Genomic DNA, 15820 nt, shown 5'->3' with positions numbered 1-15820 from the left:
GTACTTTGTAACTGATGGTAGATCGTTAATATACATTATGAACAATAGAGGTCCCAAGACAGACCCCTGGGGCACACCATATAATATGGGTTCAGCGTCAGATTGCATGCCATTAGTGTGGGGATCGCTCTTCTTTAAGGATGGTGCCTACTAATACAGAGGTATTTTTGCGCAGTTTATGACTATACGGGAAAGGCTATTGAAATTCATAAAGAAATTAGGGTTCAAAATCAAATTTCAAAATATCCCTGTATTAGTAGGTACCACCCATAGGAAACCCGAGTATCGCGAGATGCGCAGAACGTATGCGCAGTAAAAAAAGTAAGCACCGTCTTAATTAAGAATTGGTTCATGCTTAGCGTGTGTATATCGAGTTATGAATGAACGCAGGAAGTTTGGAGAGCACGAGAGACGCGTTAGAGTTGCTCGAGGCGTAGCCGAGAGCAACTCTAGCTTCTTGAGTGCTCTCCAAACTTTCCAAGTGCATCCATAACTCGATATACGCAAAGCTAAAAGCATGAACCAATTCTTTTACAACATAGTGAACATAACAGCGAAAGCCAGGTTTTGTTCCTGATTAACTACAAAATTCTCTGAAAAAAGAGGTGAAAGTGGTTTCTCATATCGGTTTAATCTTAACGTTTCATTATTCTTATTCATATAAATGTACCTTTTTTATGGTGTTGTCTCTCTGTAAAAAGTTTTTTATAACATAGCGCGCGCATGCTTCCCCCATCATGGCCGTGCGTACGTTGAGAAATGTACCATGATGACGCCAATAGGAATTAGATTAGGATGCGCGCGCGCTATGTTATAAGCCTCAATGGAACGTTGTCTTACAATCTGGCTTGATTGCATGTAGCGTCATGGCGGCCATGTTGGTAGTATGAAACAATAAGATTTTTCTCCTCTGGGAGTTAACTCCATTTCTATGGAACTATGTGAGCAAATTTTCAAGTTTTGTTTTTACCACCAACATGGCGGCAATGCAATCCACCTCTCCATAAAATTGACTTATCGTTAAGAAACAATCCCGTGCATGTGTGAGGCGGATACAAGGAAGACGACTCTTTTGCGGTCAATCAAAAAATAATTAAAAAGAAACTTTAAAGAAATTAACTTTGCTAGACTGCAAAGACGGCAGGGACGAAGTGAGCACGCTTGTATTAGACTGGACACTGTCCTAATCCACCGGCCGGTTTCTCGGATCATCACGAGATGCGCAGAACTCATGCACTGACTGTTCATTCTCGACTCCAGGGCTCTTTCCTTTTGCGCATGACTGACGGCGGATATGACGTAATCGAGCCGAGAGGCTCTGGGGTCGAGAATGTGACTGTTAAGCGAATTTTTTTACAGTTCAGGGCCGTTCAGGGCCCAGTTGATCGAAGCATGGTTAACGCTAACCCGGGTTAAATACCATGACAACCTATAGGTTTTAATACCTCTTAACCAATGGTTAGCGCTAACCATGCTTCGAGCAACTCAGCCCAGGTTTTTCACTTACGAAAAATTAACATTCTAGTGAACATGTATATCAAATTAGGAAAACATGCCACCGTTTTCTTTTGAAGCAATAGTTTGAAATTTCGACAGCTACATACCTATAGGTCATATTTTTGGAAGTTAAAAATACCCACTGATTTGACCGTTTACAAGAAAAAATAAAATTTAGTTCGCCCAGGAGGGTGAGTCAGGATTAAGCGGGTTAGGTTTTGGCTGGGTATATGCATCAGTGCCTTCCAATTTGGACCCTGCGTGAAGGATTTTAGGACATCATTAAGTCAGTCTGATACGTATAGAACTTTATTTATTTATTTATTTATTTATTTATTTATTTATTTATTTATAGACATTATTTATACAGAAATTCCAGTTCAGCATAGTTGGTTTAAATGGAAATCTGTATAAAATAATAAGAATAAATAATCAAACATAGAAATGAAAGCAAAAAATCATTCAAAGAGTTCATGAAGGTGAGAAATTAACTAAGGTGATTTAGATGTGTCTTGACTCTCAGTTTAAAACTAGTGAGAGAACCGAGTAGCACATTTAAAATCTTGAACAAGCAAAACATTGTGTAAAAGAACTGTGTTTATCTCGGCAAGCAATCTTTCCCTTGTTCCCTAATAAAGATTTTTATTGATAGCATCGCCCAGAATGCCCATTGTTGTCGCGACATTTACTTACAGTGTATGAATTATTTTAGGTATGTCATATTGCGCATTAGTATTCAAACAAGCATAAGCGGGACGAATTTCATTGGTTGAAATGAGCTGAGGTTGTCCTCCGCAGTGAATAGAGATTTCCTCACGACTAGGAAGGTGCGGATTATACTGGAGCATGTGGTGGGGAATCATGTTACCTCGTGCCATATTCCCATTTCTGGTTTAACTGGTTTGACTAGATTCAACTTCCTCGAAATCACATGTTGGGAAATTTCCCCAGTGTGTTGAGGTAGACTTTCGCTTTCTAAGCAAGAGGTGTTGTGGTAAGTACAATAACTGGTAGTTCTCCTTTTTCCACCACGTCTAAATTATGAACTAAAAGCATACGATCCTTGAAAAAAGTAAGAATCCTGAAATAGCGACGACGAACGACCATCTGCTTATCATAGCGCATCGTTGTCGTCAGGTACTGTGTTACTTGGTTCCGAGAAAAGGAAGTTACATATGTTTTAGAATGTTTTAGAAACTGAAGGTGTAAATATAAGTTAAGGTAAAACGAACGGAGACCATTTCCAACCATTTCAAAGGCTCTGTGAAACTAACAATTCAGAAATATATATGTTAAGAGAGGAAGTTAATTTTGTTACGTCTGAAAGTTAAATCTCAATGGCATTGCATACGATTAAGGAAAGATTTGTGTTTTTCAGGTAACGGAATTTTTTTTAAAATAGCATAAATCTCCAGGAATTGTTTGTTGACTTTCAATTGTTCTCTATCGGAATATTTTTGATTTGGAAAGTTTTCAGCACAGCCCCTTACATGTAAATTTGTACTTTGAACCTCGCAGTTGTTTGTTGTTGTCGGGTTCGCGTGACCTTATACTGTCAAAAATAAAAGTCACGCGAAATGAATCTGCACTAAAGGAAAAGTCACATGATACTCAAATCACGTTCTGTGGGCTTTCTTGTTTTCAGGAAAGGCTGAAGTTGTTGCATGGCATACTGTTATTGGTTCGTTGAATGACAAGTTGCAAGTGTTTCTCATAAAGTGGCGTTTGAGATGATGAGCTTGCATTAAAGGTCAACTATTGTGGATTGCAGTCGACAGAGGAAACTTGGCGTCTGACCCAGTACAGCGAAAGTCCCGACTATCTTCATGCACGGCTTGTATTTGGTTTCTTTTTGATCGCACAAGGTGAGTCTCTTTTGATTACACTAGATTTTACCCTCTTTGGTGAACTACCAGTTAACGATTTTGTGTTAAACATGTTACGATCCTGACTTTTGTAACTAATAGCAAGTTTAGAACGTTTAACTTTAATCTTACGAAAAGTTCTGCGACAATTCGAGCGAAAAAAGGAGAAGCGGAGACGCCCAATCATTTCTGTTTTAACGTGTTCCATGTCGTTTCAATAGGTTCAAACAATATTTGGTAGATCCGGCAATTTAGAAAGACTTCGCTTTGCAAAAAAAAAAAGGAATTGTAGCTCTTTGTTGTAAGTATTAAAGGCCTGCAGGTCTATATCATGCTGCAAGAGCTAAGAACGTCGATAGCTTACCAGGAACTAGGAATTCAGCTAAAAATACTTTCTATTCCCTTTCGCAACAAAGAACAGTTTGTCTCTCTCATTGCATAACGTATAGAAACAGATGGCGATAGCGAAACAGTTATAAACTCAGTACTTAGCCAGTTTCAGTGAAGATGCTGCCATAAGCAAGATGAAAGTGGTGTTGATTTAATAAAAGCTTACTTGTCTCAGTTGTAATGATTGCACTGATCGTGGCCTGTTATTTAGGGAAATATTTAGCTGGAACAATTACCATATTCAATTTGTTCCCTTTTTTTCTTTTCAGGTAAAGTCTCTTCTGTCTACACCGATCACACAAGGTAAGCCCTTCTCGATTTTTAATTTGAATTCCACTTTGAGAGTCTGTGGGAATCACGTTACCACTCGTGCTGCCCTATCATTTCTGGTTTAACTGGTTTCAATCAGTTTCAGAATAGTTGAGACATTTCCCAATTGTTGGGACACTCTGTGAAACTTTCCCTTTCCAAGCCAAAAGCCTTGTAGTATGTACAGTAATTATTAAATCTCCTTTATTTACCACGTTTAATCTGAGGCTAAAAACGTGCGATAAGAATCCAAGGCCGGAAAGTGACACATTGAGAAAAGAGTTACTTTTTGCTGGTTCTTGGTCCCAAGGTGTGATCGGTTGGTTTCAAGGAAGCGAGGGAGATATTTTAGCTGTCAACCGTTTATAAATATTCTTTTAAGATTTAGAAACTGGAGGTGTAAACACATGTAAGGTAAAACGAATTTATCTTTGTTAATAAGTAAACATGGGACTCATTTCCAATTCACCCTTTGGCCCTGAGAAGCCAGAACAAGTTTGTTAACAGAGGAAATTTGGAAAGTTGCGTCTGAAAGTTAAATCTCCGTGGCATTGCAAGATATTAAGGAAAGTTTCTTTTTTTTTTGGACGACGGAATTTTTTCCAAGAAGCGTAACTCTCCGTGAATTGTCTTGTTGAGCTTGAAATGTTGTGCGTCTGAATATTTTTTTTGGAAAGATTTCCGCACAGCCCTTACATGAATTATACATGCACCACGGTCATACAATCCTTCTTACGCAAACAGCCAGTATTAATACAGGTAAAGTCACAAAATTTATACCGATAATGTCTGGGGCTGTGAGGAAATCTTGACGATTTTTGTCCATCCAGACAAAGCTCCTTTGTTTGGAGAGGAGTTTACGCGTCTTACTCGCATGTCTTCATTCTCAAATGATTCCCAAGGAAGCTTTTAGATAAATGTAAAATTGTACTTTGAACCTTGCAAATAACTGTTGTTGTTTGGCTCGCGTGACTTAATACTTTAAAAAATAAAAGTCACCCAAGAATTAAACCTGATACTCAACTCACGTTCGTTTGTCTTTTTTGTTTTCAGGAAAGGCTGATGTTATTGCTTGTCATACTACTTTTGCTTTTAATGGAATGAGAACTGGTGAGTGTTTATCAAATAGCGGCGTTTTAGATGGTTGCATTTCAATCGAAAGAGGAATTGAACCTTACTTAATAAGGACCACTTGTCTGGAAAAGGGAAAGTCCCGGCTGTCTCCACTGATTACTTTTGGTTTCATTTTGTTAGCACAAGGTGGACTCAAAAACCTCTTTTGATTCCACTTGACTCTATCCCTTTTTGTTGAACTACCAATCAGCGATTTCGTGTCAGTAAACATGTTACGATCCTGACTTTTGCAACTAATAGGTTGATTGCACGTGACGTCATAGCGGCCACGTTGGTGGTTAGCAACGATAAGATTTTCCTCCTCTGGGAGTTAACACTATGTGGGCAAATTTTCTTTTGTTTTGGCACCAACATGGCGGCAATGCAAACCACCTATAGCGAGTTTAGGGCGTTTAATCTTACGAAACAAATCATATCAGGCAAGGAAAGGCGAAGTGGCTGACACCCAGTCATTTCTGTTTAAACCTTTTCCTTTGTTGTTTCAATAGACTCAAACAAAGAAGGGGAAATTCGGCTATTTGGAAAGATTTCGCTTTGCCGAAGAAAGAGGCACTGTAGCTCTTTGTTGTTACTATTCTTCTTCTTTGATTCGACAAGGCCTGCAAGGCTAACTCGTGTGAAAGAGCTAAAAGACGGTCGATTTCAGAACAAAGAACTGTTTGTCTCTATACTATATCAGCTGCTACTGTCAGGAAACTGATTATTTTTTTCAACATAGTGTTTGAGTTTGCTTAGCAAAATCACAAAAAATCGACTAATTGACTCAAAAAAATCCTTCAATGTAAATTCCAAATTTGATTTGAAAAATCTTTCGAGGCAAAAGCCAGTACGCGTTTTCTTTGTAATTTGGACTTCCTGAGAACTCGGTCATCAATGACAGAAGATCATTAAAGTGGCTTTGCTATGCTGTTAATTTTTTCGCGGAACGGGCTTCATTCGCACTCCAATAGAGATCTATGACATGAAGTCAAATTGGAGAAGAATCTAGAACAGCCTAATATAGGCTCGTTTTTGAGACTTGGTATTCTGATACCGAAACCTGGAATTTTAGCTCCAGTTACTTCAAGTCACTGTCTCTGCTGAAACTGAGGAAGGCTTTCAACGCATTTTTGAAACCATCCATACAATGTGTTTAACTTCTATTCACAGTATAGCTTGAGTTTAAGATGGTATATAAATCACCATTGTGTAGCTGAGATCTCGAAACGAAAAAGTGCCGTGTTGAAGTTTATGCGAACGTTGAAGTTTCGTGTTTTCAAAGCTAAGTGTTCAAAATGACTCATTTTCATTTTGGTTTCTTTCGTGTTTTTTTAGAAAAAGAATAGAAATCAATCATGGACGCCATCACTAAGGAAATTGGTGTCACACTGCTTGTTGCAGATGTCTTCCTAAAAAGTAAAAGTGATGTCCCTCAGGCAATCGAGTTATTAAAGGGATGCTTAATTCTTCTCGCCAATGAAGCCCTGGAAAAAGAAGAAGACTTGGTAAGATCAATTTCAATAGCCATTTATGAGAGAATATTACAAGGTTACCTTCTTATCGAAGATAATTCAAGTGGGATAGAATACGCCACAAAGTATCTGGCTTTAATACGAGGTTGCGGTAAAAGAGACTTAGAAGGTCCTGTACTGGTTGCAATGGGGACATTTTATAAAGGCCATTGTAACTATCAGAAAGCAAAAGAACTTTACCAAGAAGCACTCAGCATCGCGTCAGAAATTGGTTCCAGAGAAGGGGAAGCAGCCTGTTACTTGCTTATTGGAGCTATTCTTTTCAAAGACTATCAATATGTCGAGGCTGAAGTATACTTTCAAAGAACACTAGAAACCGCTGTTCTAATTAATGACAGAAAACTTGAAGCACTGTGTTACTGGAACCTTGCAGGAGTCTTTAGATCTCTCCATGAATATACCAAGGCTGAAGACTATTATCGAAAATCCATCGGAATCAGAAAAGAAATTGGTGACAGGCTAGGAGAAGCAAAAGGTTATAAATACCTAGGAAGAATGTTGCAGTTTCAGGGTAAACATGTTGGGGCTGAGGAATGTCTTCAGAAATCACTTGAGATCGCAAAAGAAGCTGGCAACCAGGAAATGCAAGCAGAACTTAATTTAATACTAGGAAATGTATTTGAATCTCGTGGCGAACTTATCAAGGCTGAAGAACATTTAAAGAACGCAGAAGTGATGCTTGATGTAGTTGGTAAAAAACATTTAAAGGAAGCATGTTACAGAAATCTAGGGAAAGTGTTTGTATTTCGCAGTGTATACGACAAGGCTGAAGAATATCTTCAGAAAGCCCTCCGAATCGGAAAAGAAATTGGCGACCCGGAAAAAGAAGCATCATGTTACCATGAACTAGGCAGATTGTTCATGTCTCTCGATGAATATGAACAGGCTAAACAGTTTTTTGAGAAGACGCTAGCAGTAACACAGACGATTGGTGACAAACAAGGACAAGCAAACAGCTATGGAAGCCTAGGAAGTCTGTCTTGTTCTGCCAAAGAATATGATAATGCTAAGAAATATTACCAGAAAGCACTTGAGATCTCAATAGAAACTGGCGACAGAAGAGCAACAGGGAGAGGTCACGGAAACCTAGGAACGCTGTTTCATTATCTCGGTAAACCTTACCAAGCGGAAGAGAACCTTCGCACAGCAATCGAGATCGCAGGAGAACTAGGTGATAGACCAGCTGAAGGCACATATTACAATAACCTCGGACTTGTGAAAGAATCTATGGGTGAGTGCGTCACGGGTAAAGAATGTTTCAGCTATGCGCTTTCAATAAGCAAGGAGACTGGGAACACGGAACTGGAGATTGTAGCACTTTTTAATCTAGCTCTAGCTTCAACAAAGTCGACAGAAAACAAAGAGGAACTTGAAGAGCGTCTTTTTGCAGTTTTTCGTAAGTGCGAGGATCTCCAACGTTTTCTGAAGGGCAGTGAACGAATTAAGATATCTGTCTTAGAAAAACACGTTTCTACGTACAGATTGCTCAGTTTGTGCCTTTTTGTAAGAGGTTCACTTAAAAAAGCTCTACGCGTTGCAGACCTTGGACGGGCCAGAGCTCTAGCAGACTTAATGTCAGGTCATTCCCCCAGTGAAGAGAAAATATCAGTTGATCAGCAGTCCTTGACTGGTATTGAAAAGATCATAAGCAAGGAAAGTAACTGTGTCTGTCTGTACATTTCCTTTTTCATTCAGTGGATGTTTTTTTGGGTTCTTAAACCAAACAAGCCAATTCTTTCCAGACGAATAGACGTCAAAGATTGTTTTGGAAACGAAAGAGCGGTGGAGAATCTGGATGAGTTTTTTGAAAAAGAGCCCCTCAGAAATTTTCACATTTTGCCTCAAGAACGGTGTGAAGATCGATCGTTGTTTCCTTCAAGCCATCTTCACCTGGTCGTTCAGTCTCAAGAAGACGCGCAAGCTTTTCGTCTTATAGAAGAGGAGGAAGACGAACACCAAGGGCCTCAACCAAGTCTTGCTCTGTATCACAAACTGACCATCGCTCCTGTGGCTGACCTACTTGACGAACCTGAAATCATCATTGTTCCCGAACGCTCCTTGTACAAAGTTCCATTTGCAGCGTTAAAGGATGACAGTGACAGGTATTTGTCAAAGACTTTCAGGATTCGTATTGTTCCTTCTTTGGCGACTCTCAAGCTCATTCAGGATAGACCAGCAGACACTGATAAAGACACGAATGCATTGATAGTGGGTGATCCTGATGTAAGCCACGTTTTTTTCTTGAAGCAATTGTCATGTGCAAGAAGGGAAGCAGAAATGATTGCAGGACTGCTTAGTGTTAAGCCTTTGTTGGGACATGAAGCAACCAAGCTAGCGGTACTTGAAGCGATGCATTCAGCAAGACTGATACATATTGCTGCACATGGTGATGCTGAAAGAGGTGAAATTGCCCTTGCCCCTGTGCGCCCTCTCAGAATGTCTTTGCAAACAGAAGATTACTTGCTAACAATGTCCGACGTTTCTAGAGTTCAACTGCGAGCCAAACTGGTAGTACTTAGCTGTTGCCATAGTGGACGTGGACAGATAAGAGCCGAAGGAGTTGTTGGCATCGCTCGAGCGTTCCTGGGATCCGGTGCACGCTCAGTGTTGGTCGCTCTGTGGGCCTTAGAAGATGAAGCAACTGAGCAGTTCATGAATTGTTTCTACAAGCACCTTGTGCGTGAAGAGAGTGCCAGTGAATCTCTTCACCAGGCCATGAAGTGGATGAGATCCAACGGCTTCTCTGACGTGAGACAGTGGGCTCCTTTTACGCTGATTGGAGACAATGTGACGTTCACTTTTTGAAACAACAGGTTAGTTTTCTAAATTAAAGCTCCGTTGATTCCAAGTCCCCTCCACCCCCCCTCCCCCTCCACAACCTCTCACCCCTCCTAAAAGCGTATTTGATCGTATTTGAAGAAAAGAGAAAACAACAACAAAATAATCACCGAAAACCTCGGTGTTTGTCGTTGCATTACTAAATCGTCACTGGTAAGATTCTCTTTTAGAGCGGTTGTCAACAGGAGTGTCGTAAAGCGCAGGAAAGCATATGCGACCAAGGCACGATTGAGTTTCGTTTGGTTTCCCACTGGAAATAGCGCGAAACATGTAGTGACAATAATGCAAGTTTTAGCTAACTAGTCACGGAGCGCAGAGAGCAAAACCAAAGCAAATCAAAAATTAATTTTAATACTCAACTGAACTGACTGCTCTATTGATTGGATTTCATCTTTTGTGGTTTTAGTTGGAGATGACTTACCAAGATATGACAAAGAAGACGGGCAACAGTCCATGCTCTTTAACCCTTGAAAGATATGTGGACTTTATGTTGGTGCTTATATTTGCTAAGTAACCAACAACAACTTAAGTAACTACCAACCTACATTTCAGGTGTCCTACCTCAATTAATGGGACAGTGTCACGAATATTTAGCTGTATTTTTGCAAAAAAAACGCTGAAATATTGACCACATAGCATTTTTTTTAACATGCAGGGTCTCAGAGAACCAAGAAATAGTATTTGATATTTATGTTTTAGGTTAGAGTTCCTGTGAAGCGTTGTTCATGGAAACTGAAAACTGACAGCCGATCTTTGCATAAGCTTCAGTGTGATACTGTACTTGTAACATTTTGTGCATGAAACTGGCTTATTCGGCTTATTCTAAAGAGTAAAACAACATTTTGTTATCGATCTGATCGAAAAAAAAAAAATGGATCTTAGGCACCGTCCATCCGTTTAAAAAACATCTACGTTTTGATATGTTCTTTTTATCGTCCATACTAAAATTAAACATACGAGAACGTTGATGAAAAGGGAGACGTTTTGAAGAAGCTGCGTTTTCAGTGTGAAAATGCAGGTGAGAAGGAAGACTTCGAGAACGGGGATGTTGATGTTGAGGCGAGTATCTACACAACCCCAAGGTCATAGTTGTTTTCATAGTTTAAGAGGATTTAATTTTAGTATGGACGGGCGAAAACAATACAGCAACGTTAGTGTAGACGAAAATATTTTTCGCAACGTTTCTGGAGTGGTGATAACGGAGGCTTTTGAAAATGCACTAGTATGGACTATGCGCAGCAACTACGACGACGGCAAAGAGAGCGTCAGAGCAAATTAGTTTAGCAAAGTCAGCAAAGTCTCTGGCACCTAGTCAGTTATAGAATAACGTTCGTGTGAAATGACCAAATTCATGGTTTCATAGCCTGTGATAAGGCTCCCAATTGGGGTGTAGGGAGAAAAGAAAAATCGGCGAACTGGGCGAAACGGCGGCATCAAAAGAATGTCCACAGGCTACCTCCCTTTCTTTCTCTTTCCCCCCCCCCCCCCCCCCACACCTTTGAGCGCCACTTTTGTCTTCGCCCTATACCCCACTTGAGAGCCTGTTCACAGGCTTTGGTTTCATGGAGAACGCAAATTTCATACAGTAAATTCACCTTTCCCTTAGCGTCGTCGTCGAAGCTGTTTGAAGTCCTTAACGTCTTCTAAAAGGGCCCCTTACGACAGAGGACATCAGTTTTATCATACCGTTTACCGCGCTCCATTCTGTGATTTTTCTACGCTGTAAGTCAAGTGGCCTTCTTTGACTTAGGCAAATTTTTTGAAGTTGAAATCCCAGATTTCACCCCACCTCTCCGGGGTTGGCAGGTGGGATATAGTAGCACAAAAACGGAACAGTGTATTTTTTATTTTTTTTTTCAATACATAGGATACAGTTGATACCCAAATAGAATAAAGTTCTTCACTGTTAAGGTGGAACTGACGGAAGGCAGTGTGAGTTTCATTGAGCCATGGCGTCACCTTCTAAGCGATAGAAACAGTGAGTTGACAAGTTATAATACTGAAAACAATAGAGTCCGCAATATTAGTGGGACACAGTATAGCGAATGCTTTGCGCTTTGGTAACATTTGGGGCGGCTAGCTGTCAAGATCACAGGCGTGGTTGAGGCAATTTTCAAGGGTGGTTGCTTTCTCTACCGAGTGGACAATCGAGATAAGCAGATTACAATTGTTTCCTTTCCAAGCAAGCGGTACTACTTGATCAAATATAGAAGTAATGAGAATAACGGAAATCATCACCAAAGATAAAATGCGTCGATGCATAAAGAAATTCTCTTTACTAGTAGCGTAAGTAATGCATGGAGAATATTGAGGAGAATAAACAGTTCAAATCGGGACTCAAATCAGTTTTGACTCTGTTTGATACAGTCTCCTGAAGGCACTATGGTCTTAAATTTTTCCAATCGCTGATACCAGACCAGATACTGAACGATTGGTCTGGAAAATTCTGATGCCTCTTTGGGTCAACGACGAGGTAAACTCAACCAATTCTGAAAAGATAACACCGTTGAAGCAAAAGATTGCCCCGTTTTTTAAAATAATGGACTATTTCAAAATTCACACCCTATCGAGAATCTCCCGGGCCACGTGATGGACTAGCACCCCCATCCATGGACGAATAGTAATACATGTACAGTGGAACCCCGATAATACGGTCACCGAGGGGCCAAAAAAATTTGGCCGTATTAACGGGTGACCGTATTAACGAGGTATTTCTTTTTACAAGAAAATGTATGGTGGTTTTGCCGTGCGGCCAAAAAAAAAAAAAAAAGTGGCCGTAATAATGAGGTGGCCGTAGTCGGGGGTCCACTGTACTCATAAATGCTTCGTGCAACAGAAACCGGATTAAGTTCAATCCGGCTCTGTGGGCCCCCTGCGACACCAGACAAAAAGATCGCAACCCCTATGTGTCTAACAACCCCCACCCCCTCCCGTTCGCAGCAAAGTTGACAGTGCAAATTTTTAGGTTCTCCAACTAGAAACGCGTGCTTTTTTTATTTTAAATTTGATTAAGGGAGAAGGGGTGCTAGGGCTTGTTCCGTCAAGCGTGTCTCGTAGATTCGAGAATGCCACTTACCGGGCAGATAGCCTTTGTACTAATAGCGGATAGAATAATCACGCCAGCCACTGAGGCTACCTCGTAACCAAATCATCACACCTCTCTTAGCCTCCTTGGCAAACGTTTTTTGGCTCGTCACGTCACGCATCACGCACTCGTTCGTGCTGAGGAGTGCGTGACGAGACGAGCCCAAAGAACTTCCGCTACGGCATGCGAAGGCTACACCTCTCTGTACTGTGACCATTACCAAAAGGTTAACGACGAAGAACAGTGCATAAAAAAATGTTTAATTTCTCTGTTACGCTATACAAAAATAAATATAAAAACAAGAAAATTCTTGATGTTAGTTACTCCTAAAATATTGCTTTGATACCTAGTGATAACGGTTTTCATTGCGCCAAAAAAGTGAAATAATTGCCAAGAAGAGAAACAAGACCAAATGATGGGGAAAATTAAATTGGATGAAGCGGGAGGGTTGTCCGCGAGAATGTAAAGTTTTGGCGGCGGAGTCGTCTTGAACGGCAAAAGTCGCTAAAACGCTATGAAACGCCGCCTTTTCCCCATCCCCCTCGCGGTTTGGCTGCTCGTTCGTCCAACATTCCGCCATATTCGCAACCTAAACGGGAATAGGACCCGCGACAACGGGACCTCTACTAATCGGGGTATCCGATTTTCCCGTAATTTGTTCTGCTTCTCTCGTCGGGCATATCAGAGTTTTCCTTTGTCAAGATAAACAATTGTTCGCAATGTGCGGTACGTATTCCCACACAGTTTGTATGGTTTAAAATAATTGTATTTATCTGTTACAAAACAACATACAATAATTTACTTTATTTTTAGAGCGGTTTTCAATATTGAGTTTCGTAAAAGCAAAACAAAAGTTATTACTCTGGCCAATCGCAACAGATGTAAACAACACAACGAGCCAATGAGAATTCGTCACTGGCGCTAAGCGCGAGAAAACGCGTGCGGCCAAAACACGATTGTTTTTGGTTTGGATTCCCATTGGTTGAGAAAGTGGCGCGAGTTTTGTTCACCAATCACAGCACGTAACAACGCAAAACCAAAGCACACGCGAAATTACTTTCGACACTCAATTGAAAACCGCTCTCTAAATAAAAACCTTTCTCGACTAAAAGTTTTAAACAAAACAACGAAATGAAAAGTTGCCCTGCTTTGTCGCTATCAAAGCAACACCACTTTTCATCAACAAAGTTAATGCTTAGTTGCTCGCATTTCAAGACATAACGCCTTGCGAATTAAACATGAGAGAAAATTCCTCAATCTTGTCTTAAAACGTCTGTTCTTCTATAATCTTAATGAAGGTTATATACAATATATATGTAATTTATGCCTTGTTAAGCATTAACAAGGCTTAATTGTAATGTTTTATTCGTAAATAATTATGTCAGAATGAATGATTACAATTACCCAATTTTTATTTCAAAAATTCAATTATACTTCTTGCATTTTGCTGCAGGCTTTTTATGCATTGTACAACTTCAAAACTTGAATTTGTAAAAGATTGAAACAATTGCTGGCAACCAAATGTATTACATGTATGCCATGTACGCTATTTATACGTTTTATTTCTTGAACACTCCAACACAACAAATTTTAGTGTAGTTTTGTCGTTTAACCAAAACCAAAGTAATTTTTTCTGACCAATCACAACCGACACAGCGAACACGTGCGAGCAAGCCACGGATTTTTTTCTCCTCATTGGTTGAGTTTTACGAGCCAATCACTGAGCGGCTTTCTATTGAGTCCCGAAAGTATTTTCGCGTTTGGTTTGGTTTTGCTTTACCACACTTTGTGATTGGTTAGAAAAACCCGCGCGACTTTTCTCCACCAATGAAAAGCAAAACCGAAACAAATCACGACTTGGTCGCATGCGTTTTCCCGCGCTTGGCACCGGTAACATGTATTTGCTTCGAACTCTGATTGGTTTATTGCGCTGTTTGCATCTGTTGTGATTGGCCAGAGTAATTACTTTGGTTCAACAGAAAACTGCTCTAAAGCAAAACCAAAGCCAACGCGAAGTACTTTCCAAGCTCAATTTAAAACTGCACTAAGCACACAAGGAAATAATTTCTCAGGACTGAAACGCTTTTAGAGCGCATCTAACACTGACAACGAGATAACTATCTCCTTTCTTTCTATTTTTCATTACTTTTACTTACCAGCCAGGTAAAGCTAAAAAATATTTTTACACGTTTGTATAGTTACAATCTTTAGTCTTGAGTTTTCTTTTAATAATTCAATAAATAAACAAAATTTATAGCAATTCAACTCAACAAATGCTACATTTGATTTCGGACATTTCGCAACCCAAAATTAAAGGAACTTCTGTTTAGACTGACATGTTGTGCTTGTGGTTGCCATAAACAACACTGCGTTAAGCTTCGAGTCTGTGGATGACTTCCCATAAATAATTATTATGGTGTCTATTAGATAAAAGATACCGAGTGGTACTTTTTTATGATGCTGGTTATGATGCACAAGGTGACGATTTTGTTGCTTTCTTCTAGTATTTTGAGTCCTTGCATGAAACCCTAATTTGCATCCATTAAGAATTTTAACTACTGAACAGTACTTCCCTGTGGTGCTGTTTATTATGCTGTACAAGGTGGTTCTATTTTTTGAGTCTATGGATGAAATCCTAAAGTGTAACCATTCATATGAAAGCTACCATGGTGCTGTTTATTATGCTGCACAAGGTGGTTCTAACTTTTGAGTCTGTAGATGAAATCCTTATGTGTGGCCATTCAAATGAAAGCTACGGAGCAGTACTTTCCTGTGGTGCTGTTTATTATGCTGTACCAGGTGGTTGTAGCTTTTGAGTCTATGGATGAAATCCTTATGTGTGGCCATTCAAATAAAAGAAGCTACAGAGCAGTACTTTCCTGTGGTGCTCTTTATTATGCTGTACAAGGTGGTTCTATCTTTTGAGTCTGTGGATGAAATCCTAAAGTGTGACCATTCAAGTGAAAGCTATTGAGCAATACTTGCCTGTGGTACTGTTTACTATGCTGTAAAAGGTGGTTTTACCTTATGATTCTCTGGATAATATCCTTAAGTGAGCAGCACCTTTTTTGTGGTGCTATTTATCAAAGATGCATTTTATCCTTACGAGTCTGAAGACGAATTCTTGCGGCGGTCAATTCAAATAAAAGCTGTCAAATAGCACTTTGAAGTGCTATTACTTTATTTTAATG

The 15820-nt window shown here is 39.9% G+C and overlaps 2 protein-coding genes and 1 long non-coding RNA gene across 7 annotated transcripts in view; 2 read left to right on the top strand and 1 right to left on the bottom strand.

The window, feature by feature from the left end:
• LOC146466408 (uncharacterized) overlaps positions 1 to 15820 on the top strand; it is a 79011-nt gene that overhangs the window by 41213 nt on the left and 21978 nt on the right. The gene's annotated exons all lie outside the window — the stretch shown is intronic.
• The window catches only part of LOC146466406 (tetratricopeptide repeat protein 28-like), a 39620-nt gene continuing 26218 nt past the window's right edge, over positions 2419 to 15820 (top strand). Inside the window, exons 1-6 of one of the 5 annotated variants that reach the window (XR_014868023.1) lie at positions 2419 to 2491; positions 3143 to 3362; positions 4022 to 4055; positions 5115 to 5171; positions 6510 to 9519; positions 9951 to 10327. Coding sequence is in view for 4 of the 5 variants with exons in the window: in XM_085127385.1 (XP_084983511.1) it covers positions 6530 to 9511 (2982 nt within the window). In the remaining variant the exon portion in view is untranslated. Of the gene's footprint in view, positions 2492 to 3142; positions 3363 to 4021; positions 4056 to 4107; positions 4557 to 5114; positions 5172 to 6509; positions 9520 to 9950; positions 11881 to 15820 lie in introns of those variants that run through there. The other 4 variants (XM_085127385.1, XM_085127386.1, XM_085127387.1 and 1 more) reach the window with 4 other exon arrangements.
• Positions 15305 to 15820, bottom strand: part of LOC146466405 (muscle, skeletal receptor tyrosine protein kinase-like) — a 49575-nt gene continuing 49059 nt past the window's right edge. The window contains exon 8 of the mRNA XM_085127393.1: positions 15305 to 15820. This exon is cut by the window's right edge and continues 899 nt beyond it. The gene's annotated coding sequence lies outside the window, so the exon portion shown is untranslated.

The sequence above is a fragment of the Pavona decussata genome, unplaced genomic scaffold (assembly GCF_977016875.1).
Source record: "Pavona decussata unplaced genomic scaffold, jaPavDecu1.1 SCAFFOLD_144, whole genome shotgun sequence".
NCBI lineage: Eukaryota > Metazoa > Cnidaria > Anthozoa > Scleractinia > Agariciidae > Pavona > Pavona decussata.
Note: the sequence above shows the minus strand (reverse complement) of the source record. Positions and strands in the feature narration are given on the sequence as shown.